Source organism: Neomonachus schauinslandi, chromosome 6, assembly GCF_002201575.2.
Source record: "Neomonachus schauinslandi chromosome 6, ASM220157v2, whole genome shotgun sequence".
Lineage (NCBI taxonomy): Eukaryota > Metazoa > Chordata > Mammalia > Carnivora > Phocidae > Neomonachus > Neomonachus schauinslandi.
The window spans coordinates 52,835,097-52,845,136 of record NC_058408.1 but is presented as its reverse complement, the minus strand read 5'-3'; the positions used below and the strand labels follow the sequence as shown (position 1 = coordinate 52,845,136).

At 38.1% G+C, this 10,040-nt stretch overlaps 1 protein-coding gene across 1 annotated transcript in view; it reads right to left on the bottom strand.

The window, feature by feature from the left end:
* Nucleotides 1-517: 517 nt before the first annotated feature.
* Nucleotides 518-10,040, bottom strand: part of ANKRD45 (ankyrin repeat domain 45) — a 44,418-nt gene continuing 34,895 nt past the window's right edge. Inside the window, exons 3-5 of the mRNA XM_021682619.1 lie at nt 6,305-6,399; nt 3,294-3,432; nt 518-549 (exon numbers count right to left, since the gene is read on the bottom strand). Of these exons, the coding sequence (XP_021538294.1) occupies nt 518-549; nt 3,294-3,432; nt 6,305-6,399 (266 nt within the window). The remainder of the gene's footprint in view (nt 550-3,293; nt 3,433-6,304; nt 6,400-10,040) is intronic.

The window sequence follows — 10,040 nt, the reverse complement described above, 5'->3', positions numbered from 1 at the left end:
AAGAAAAGGACCCTGATCCAAACCATTCTTAATATTTCCTTGCTCTAGAATGGCATTCTATAGCTTTCCTTTTGAGAGAGGGAGAACAAATTTTTCCTAGGTAATACATCTTTTTTTTTTAACAATTCCTCAGTTGAATGGAAATGTCCTGCCTCAGTTACAAAGAAAACTGTTAGATTCCCTATATAGACATTAGAGCTCCCAGAGAGCCTTGGTGAGTGATTCGTACCCGAGTGCTCTCTGGAAAGAGCATGTGGGACTCACACGGACCTGCACTTGGAGCAGAGACAAGGCCAGAGTGTCTGGACATAAGCATGCTGAATAGGGTAAAATTTTAAAAAGGGTGATTTAATTTCATACTTAAACCTTTTTATAAAACCTCACATTGATTTTCTTTACTTCAACTGGCATATTGAATAAGTTTGCTTTTATAAATACTAGAAGGAAGTGTGGTCTTTTATAAAATATATATTCAGTAGAAGGTATGATCTTGATTGACTTCTTTTCTGACCATGGCTTAGGCTACAGATTTGGCACTTTTCACTTGACCTGAAAGGAAGCAGATTTTAAAATTACACTTAATTAGCTTGTCATATAAAATAAAAATGAAGCCAGTTTTTAAAATAATTGGCATGAAATAAATGAGTATGTCCCAGCCTGAACCAGTCATTAATGAGGCCTTGGTATTGGTATATCAATTCAAGAATTCTCCCCTACCCTTTTTTTTTTAATATTTAAAGGTATGAGGTCACATTTCCAATATAATCGGTATTATTCTTCCTAATTCTGCTATTGAATAGAATAATTTGAATAAACTGCTTAACTTCTTTGGTCTTCACTTTCTTCACTGTAAACTGAGGGGATCATTTCAGAGGTTCCAAGATCTAACACTTCTATAATATGAAGGTATAAGATACTGAGGTGCTTGGAGGGGGTGTAGGAGACCTGGGGGGAGAGGTGATCTTCCTCAGAGATGGGAAGGGAAGCAGGAAGGGGTGATGGGCCAGGCTAACAGCAGCGGTAGATAGTGGGAGATGGTGGGAACCAAACTGTACCGTCAATAATTCAGGCCTTAGTCATCTCACTCCTGGACTATGATGGTCTCACTCCCTCCAGTCTCTTCTTCATCCATTTTATAAGGAAAGCCATAGTATTATCCCTTACTTAATCCCTCTTCTCTGCTACCCCAAAGCCTTTAATGGCAACCCACTGCCCTGGAAATAAAGACCAAACTTCTAAGCTTATAATTCAGTACTGTTAATGAAGTGAGCGCAAGTTAACTTTCCAACCTTCTCTTCTCCTATTCCTCACAGACTCAACTACAATCAGCCAGATGGATCCTGGCCACTTCTCCGTTCCCATGTTTGAACCTCTCATCATCAGACTGGGCTTTCATTACAGAATTCCCTTCATATCCCACCCTTGCTCCCCATCCTTTCAGCAATTTCTCTTTCTTCATGATGCTTCCTCTTCATACTCAGGCTTCTTTGAATATACACAGCACTGAGTTTATCTTTTCAGGTATGCACCCTCACTCACAAACTGGGTGGTGGGCTGCTTACAGACAAGGACAGTGTAAAGCCTCTGTCTCCCTTAAGGGGACCTCAGCGTGTGCTCTGCATAAGCTCTACATATACCGGGGAAAGACAGCAAGGGATATTCTGACAGAAAAAAACAGAGCCCCTTCTGACAAACAAAAAAGTCTTTGGTACTCAATATCCACATTCAAAAGAATGAGTTCACCTCATATATAAAAAATAACTCAAAATGGACCAGAGAGCTAAAAGAAAAGGAGCTAAAACTACAAAACTCTTACAAAAAAAACATAAGACTAAGTCTTGGTGACCTTGGATTAGGCAATGTTTCTAGATATGACACTGAAAGCATAAGCAACAAAAGGAAAAACCGATAAACTGGACTTCAAACTTAAAGCTTTTTTGTCTCAAAGAACACAATTAAGAAAACAAAAAGATAATCCACAGAATGGGAGAAACTATTTGCAAAGCATATATCAGATAAGGGACTTGACTCCAAAATACATAAAGAACTCTTACAAATCAACAACAAAAAGACCAGTTTAAAAATGGCCAATGGATTCAGATAGATACCGCTCCAAAGAAAATACACAAATGGCCAGTAAACACATAAAAGATGTTTAACATCATTAGTAATTAAGGAAATGCAAATTAGAACTACATTAAGATATCACTTTACACCCACTAGGATGGCTAAATTTTTTTTAAAAGACAATAACAATGTTGATGATGATGTGGAGAAATTGGAATCTTCATATATATTGCTTATTGGCAACAGTTCAGCAGTTCCTCAAATGATTAAGCACAGCCCGGCAATTCTCTCCCAAGAGAAATGAAAACGAGCAGTCACACAAATTTGTACAGGAAAGCTCACAGCACTGCTATTTATAATAGCCAAAAGCATGGAAACTTGAATATCCATCAACTAATGAATGAATCCATACAATGGAATACTATTCAGAAAAGAAAGGAAAATTGAAACAAATTCCAACATGGAGGAACCTTGAAAACAATATGCTAAATGAAAGAATCCAGACACAAAATGCCACAGATTGTATGATTCCATTCATGAAATGTCCAGAACAGGAAAATCTATAGAAATAGAAAAGATTAGTGGTTGCCGGAGGCTCATAGGAGGTGGGAGGTGATTGCCAATGGTGTTTCTTTTTGGGGTGGTAAAATGTTCTGAAATTAGATGGTGGTGATGATTGTATAACTCTGTGAATATACTGAAAACCACTGAATTGTACATTTTTAAATGGTGAATTTTATAGTATAAGAATTATATCCCAATAAAGCCGATATTTTAAAAATTCTTAGGTATGCCTGCCACCAAGATTCTGAATGCACCTTCCCCAGGAACAGGATAGTATTCCCCCAACAGGCTTTTCAAAATGCAGTTATAATACTGAAAGTGCTTTTTCAAATTCTGCCACTCTAGCTCCTAGGAAGACATGCCTTCCTAGTTGAAAATCAAAGGCATAGTAAATTATATAAAATTAAATAACAAGTAATGGTAACAATATTAAGATTAGTATTAGACCTTCTCTATAGAAATAATTCAGTTATTATTTTTATTTATTCTTAATACTGAAACTAGTAATAAACCTAGGGAGTTATATCATACTTGTATATGTGCTGATAAAAGGTTAATGGCTACTTAATGAAGATTGTTAAAATCAGAGTATCTCAGAAATAACAACACTGAACTTCATCTTCATCTTTTCTGACATTCAAACCATTTTCATCCAAACTTACGTGGTGTTGCCATTTTTGTGAAGATAGGAGTCACGGTATCTTCCAATTGTTGTTTCTGTTCAAAAATTTCGTTAATGGAAGCTTCCAAATGGGTTTCCAACCACTCATTTTTTACATGGCATGCAGTGAGGATGGTATTCTAGAGACAGAAACAAAGAGTTTATTTTCTACTTGTTTATTGAAAAATAAACTCTATAGTATCTCTAAACTAGCACTGTGCAACAGAACTTTCTGTGATGATGGAAATGTGCTATCTGCATTGTCCAAACCAGTCACCATTTGACATTTATAGCCATAGAGTACTAGAAAAGGGGCTAGTCTGACTGAGGAACTGGATTTTTAATTTTATTTAATTTTAATTAATTCTAACTTAAAACAGCTACACATGGCTAGTGGTTGCTATGTTGGACAGAGCAGCTCTAACATTAGTGGAATGTTGTATATAATAAAACTCATAAGCTAGAGTCATGAAGTCTTGGGCCAGTGTACACCCTCTCCCTAATTCTTTAGTCTCATTGGGCCCTGTGATAAAGAGAAATGTTTGCAAAGGTTGGAGAAGAACAGGTCGCTGGTATGACCCGGATGCAACTCAACAGACAATGCTATTTTATTCCCTCTCAGATGGTTCAGAGGAGAGGAAGTGCAAGAAATTCCAGAAGAGCTCCACCTCACTGAAAATGTCTCTGTTTGCATTGCAAAGCTATTTCTGCCCATGCACAGCAAACTGAGGGTGTCTGCTTTAAGATGTTTACTTGTTCTATGGTTTATAATAAGAGAAATGAAGGCATTTATTGCATAGCCTGTCCATATTATTAAATAAGCAGTATTGTATGCAGACATATGTAGAATCAAGTGGATTTGGAAAGATGTCCATAATATATTATTAAAAGGAAAAAAAACAAATTAAAGAATAATATGTAGTTTAAAAAAAGAATAGTATGTATAGTGTAATCCCACTTTTAGAAAAACAAAACCTTATAAAACCATATGTGTGCGTACATATATTTATATAAGTGATAGGACAAGTATGGCAAAATTAACATAAGATTGTTGGGGTGCCTGGGTGGCTCAGTCATTAAGCGTCTGCCTTCGGCTCAGGTCATGGTCTCAGGGTCCTGGGATCGAGCCCCACATCGGGCTCCCTGCTCCACGGAAAGCCTGCTTCTCCCTCTCCCACTCCCCCTGCTTGTGTTCCCTCTCTCACTGTGTCTCTCTCTGTCAAATAAATAAAATCTTTAAAAAAAAAAAAAAAGATTGTTATCAGAACCATAGGGTAAGATAGTAAGACTGGAAATGGGAAGAGAGAAAGCTATTAAGTTTGCTTTAGGCATTTCAATTTTGTTCTAATTGTTACTATATGTACACAGTATTTTCTAGTTCAAATAACCAAATATTTAAACACTGAAATTTAAAAAGCTTTTATAGTAACTAGTTGGACAAGGCACTGTCTGTGGCAGGAAATTTTTGTTTCCCAGATCCAATAGCTGAAATAGCTATTCTAATAGAATTTTGCCTATATTTTGTTGGTTTCATAAGAGATTTTGTAAAGTGTTTTACAAACCACAAGTGAAATGTGTAATTTATCATGTTCTCAGACGTGGGGATGTATTACACTTTGAGCAATAGCTAATTCTTTTTCATGAGAATTATAAGTCACAGGGAATTCACAGAATATCCTGCACAGAAATGCAAGAGATAATTTTTTTTTAAAGATTTATTTGAGAGAGACAGTGTGTGCCCAAGCAGGGGGAGGGAGAGACCAAGAGAGAGAGAGAGAGAATCTTAAGCAGACTCCCCACTGAGTTGGGAGCCCTATGTGGGGCTCCATCCCACCACCCTGAGATCACAACCAGAGCTGAAATCAAGAGTTAGTCACCCAACCGACTGAGCCACCCAGGCGCCCTGAGAGAGATAATTTAAAACCAAAACACAGTTCTGGTACCTGGAACATATATTTTTATTTTAGTGTATATCCAAAGCAATAAACTAGTCCACATGCAGAACTTAGTATATGGTAAATGTGGGAAGTCAGCTTTACAATTAATTATCCTTACATTTGTGTATCTTTTTTTTATCATTATGTAAAGTTTGAATATGTAATATATAGATCTCGTCTGAATATGTAATATATTTCTTTGTATATACAAAGAAACTAAAATATGATATATATGTAAGTTTTAAAGCAAAACTTAATGAAATGAGTATCAGTAGACCCAACTAATCAATAGAATAACTAGAACATTGCCAGAATAACTCTATTTCTGTGCCCCGCCCATAATTCATCCCCCTCTCCTCCTCCAAGAGATAATGACAATCTGTGCTTATAACTTTGCTTTCTTTTTTAATAGTTTTACCCTATATGTAGGTATCCCTAAACCATATAGTTTTATTTTGCTTGCTTTTGAAGTTTATGAAAATCTCTGTAGTCTTTGCTGATTTTTTTTTTCACTCAACAATATATTTTAAAAATGTATTCATGTTCAGGTGCCTGCTGACTCAGTTGGTTAAGCACCTGTCTCTTGATTTTTGGCTCAGGTCATGATCTCAGGATGGTGGTCTCAGGGTCAAGATACAGCCTTGCATCGGGCTCCCTACTCAGGATGCAGAGTCTGATTAACACTCTCTCTCCTGTCCCTCTGCCCCTCCACCTCCCCCCTTGCTCATGCATGCTTGTGCTCTCTCTCTCTCTCTTTCAATAAATAAATAAATAAATCTTTTTTTTAAAGTATTCATGTTGTTGAGTGTAATATTTAGTACATACATCTCTATGTCACTCCTTTATATTATTTCATTTAATTTTTATCAGTCTATCTCTTCCTAGTTGTTTATTAAGGAAGGAGCAAAGGAAGGAAGGAGGGAGCGAAGAAGGGTAGGAGGAAAGTGGGAAGGGAGGGAGGGAGAAGACAGCAGTAAGGACCACCACCTACCTCTAGAGCATTAGTATAGAAATTAAAGATGTAAGGCAAAAATCTCAAAAGACTTCTGAACAAACAATAATCATAATGCAGTACCTTGTCTTCCTTAAAGAGCTTCCCTGGTCCCTTTTCTGTTTCTGTAACCGCTGCAGAGACCTTTGCAATATATTTTTTCAGAGCCAGCCTTGCATCTGAAGGAATAGGACAATAAAATGCACAATAATAAGACAAAGACTAAGAAATATGCTCAACTATTTACAAGGTACTATTATATATCTGGAGTTTATAAAGACTGTGTATAGAATGGGCGCCTGGGTGGCTCAGTCAGTTAGGCGTCTGCCTTCAGCTCAGGTTATGATCCCAGGGTCTTGTGATTGAGCCCCACATTGGGCTCCCTGCTCAGTGAAGAGTCAGCTTCTCCCCCTCCCTCTGCCCTTGCCCCCCACTCATGGTCTCTCTTGTTTGCTCACTCTCTCTCAAGTAAATAAATAAAAAATCTTAAAAAAAAAAAAAAAGACTGTGTGTAGATTTGTTAAGGTTGTTTTCACTGAATTTCAAGATAGATGATACTCAACTAGCATAGCACTTTGGGACATTCACCATGTTCCTAAAATGGTGCTAAAATTTTGAAGACAAATAAATATTATATGTGATACCTAATCCCAAAGAGACCATATTCCATTAAAATTTCTACTCTAGAGAAAGAAACAAAAATTCATTTCCAATAGATGAGCCGTCACTTGCTTTACCCCTTGTGATCCTTCAAAATAAATTCAAAAATAGCTTTTCTCTTTTTTTAATAATTATTCATTTAAGTAATCTCTACACATAACATGGGGCTTGAACCCATGACCCCGAGATCAAGAGCTGCATGCTCCTCCAACTGAGCCAGCCAGGCGCCCAGCTTTTCCCTTTTAAAAAAAAAGTGTTTAAAATAATTCCATTCACTATAGCACCCATAGTAATGTCATCACAAAATCTGCAAGACCTGTTTGAATAAAATTACACTTGGAGAGAAATAAAAGACTTAAATAAATGGAAAGGCTTACCATATTCCTAGATGGAACAACCGAATATTATAAGTTGTAAATAAGCCCCAAATTAATCTGAAGGTTGAAGTATTAACTTCCTATGGCTGCTGTAACAAACTTTGATGGCTGACAACAACACAAATTTATTCTCTCACAGTTCTAGAATCCAGAAGTTTGAAACTGGTATCAATGGGCTAAACTCAAGGTGTTGGCAAGGCTGATTCTATCTGAGGGACCCAAGAGGAAAACCCATTTTCTTGCCCTTTTCAACCACTAGTGGTAGCCTGTATCCTTGACTGGTGGCTCTTTCCTCCATCTTCAAAGTACATCAGGTCTCACCTTGATAAACCAGAATAATCTTCTCATCCTTAACTGAAGGATCTACAAAATTCATTTTGCCATATGAAATAACATTCACAGGTTCCAGGAATAAGGACCTAGATATGTTTGGTAGCCATTTTTCAGCTCATCACAGCCTGCCCTAAAATTCACATCTATCCCACATGCAAAATACATTCACCTCATGCCAACATCCAAAAGTCTCAGCACATTACAACATCAACCCATGTCCAAATGCTCATCTAAAATATCATCAGCTCAAAAGTCTCAAACCTCATCATCTAAATCAGCTAAACAAGCTATGGGTGAGACTTTGGTGTGATCCATCATTCTGGAGTAAAATTCCTCTCCATCTGCAGACTTGTGAAACTAGAAATCAAGTTCTCTACTCCCAAAATACAATGGTGGGACAGGCACAGTGTAAGAGTTGTAGACACTGCCATTCAGAAAGGGAGAAAGTGGAAGGAAAACAGGAGTCCCCAGTCCCAAGCAATTTTGGAATCCCACAGGGCAAATCCTATTAGGTGTCAAGACCTAGGAATAATCCTCTGTGGCAGAAGGCTCCATCCTCTTGGCCTGTGTTTCAGCCTGAATCATTCTTTTTTAGGAAAGGTAGCATGTATTCACAGCTGAATAGCTTCATCAGTCTGTTTCCTGCCTGTAGGGTTTTGGGAGTCCAGCAGCCTTTTTTCTTTTCTTTTCTTTTCTTTTTTTTTTTTTTAAACATTTTATTTATCTTTTTGAGAGAGAGAGCACAAGCAGGGGGAGCAGCAGAGGGAGAGGGAGAAGCAGACTCCCCACTGAGCAGGGAGCCCGACATGGGGCTGGATCCCAGGACCCTAAGATCATGACCTGAGCCGAAGGCAGACGCTTAACCAACTGAGCCACCCAGGCACTCCAAGCAGCCTTTCTTCTTTTTGTTTTCTCTGTGTCCCTTTGTTCAAACTGACAATGTTCCTACTGGTATAACATCCTCAAAAACCTTGTGAGTCTCCCTGCAAGCCACAGAGACTCATTCCATTAAGCAACAGGTTCCTCCATGGGTCCTTCCGGAATAATCTTATTTCTATTTCTGACTTCTGCTAAGATGACTGAGGGGAGCCATGAGTATCACACCCAATCTCTTCAGCACAAAACACTGTCCAGCCACATCCTTGCCTTTTCTCCAGAGCACACTTTCCTAATAGTGAATCTCCTAATTTTAGCACTTTCCTAATAGTGAATTTCCTAATTTTAGCACTTTTGCTACCTGGATAGGCTGAGAATTTCCCAAATCATCAAGTCCTGTTTCCCTTTTACATAACAATTTTTTCCTCAATTTATCTTTCCCCTCTCACATGTTACTATAAGCAACAAGAAGAAACCAGGTCATGTCTTCAACACTTTGTTTGGAAATCCCTTTAGCTAAATGTCCAAGTTCCCCACTTACAAGTTCTGCTTTTGGTATAAGGACAGGACACAATTCAGCCAAGCTTTCTGCCATGATTGTCTTTCCTCCATTTTCCAATAACATGCTCCTCATTTCCTTCTGAGCCCTCACCAGCAGCATCTCTAACATCTGTGTTTCTACAAACAGTCCACTCAAGGCAACCTAGGCTTTTTCTATGTTGCACCTCAAAATTCTTCTATCTACTCATTACCCAATTCCAAAGCCACTTCCACATATTTAGATATTTTTTACAGCTGCACCTCAATTCCATGTACCAAAATCTGTATTAGTTTCCTATGGCTGCTATAACAAATTATCATAGACTTGATGGCTTAAGACACTAATGTATTCTTTTACACTTCTAGGTGCCAGAAGTCTGAAATTGGTTTCACTGGACTATAGTCAAGCATAGACAGGGCTGACTCCTTCTAGAGGCCTAAGGGGAAAAACCATTCCTTGCCTTTTTCATCTTCTAGCAATTTTATGTTTTCCTCAGATTGTAGCCCCTCCCAACACCTTCAGAGTGCATCATGCCACTCTCTGCTTCCAGTCACATCACCTTCTCCTTTTCCTGTCAAACATCTATTTCCTTCTTATAAGGACACTGTGATTATATTTAGGGTCCACCAGGAGAATCCAGGATAATCTCTCAATCTCAAAATCCTTAATCCTTATCGTATCTGCAAAGTCCATTTGGCCCTATAACATTCATGGGTTCCAGTAATTAGGACCTGGATATCTCTGGGGGCTGTTATCCAGCCTATCATGATCAGCATACACAATCTCATGAAACTCCACATAGGAGTTTTTGAGAGAGTTAAAAAGATCACTGTACAGAGGAAGATGGAAGCAGGATAGAGGGACCCTAGGCTCATCTCGTCCCACAAACAGAAGTAGATAACAATCATCCTAAATACCCCAGAAATGAACCTGAAGACTGACAGAACAAATTCCACAACTAAAGTGAGAGAAGCCAAGAAGAAGAAAAGAAGAAGAAGAAGAAGAAGAAGAAGAAGAAGAAGAAGAAGAAGAA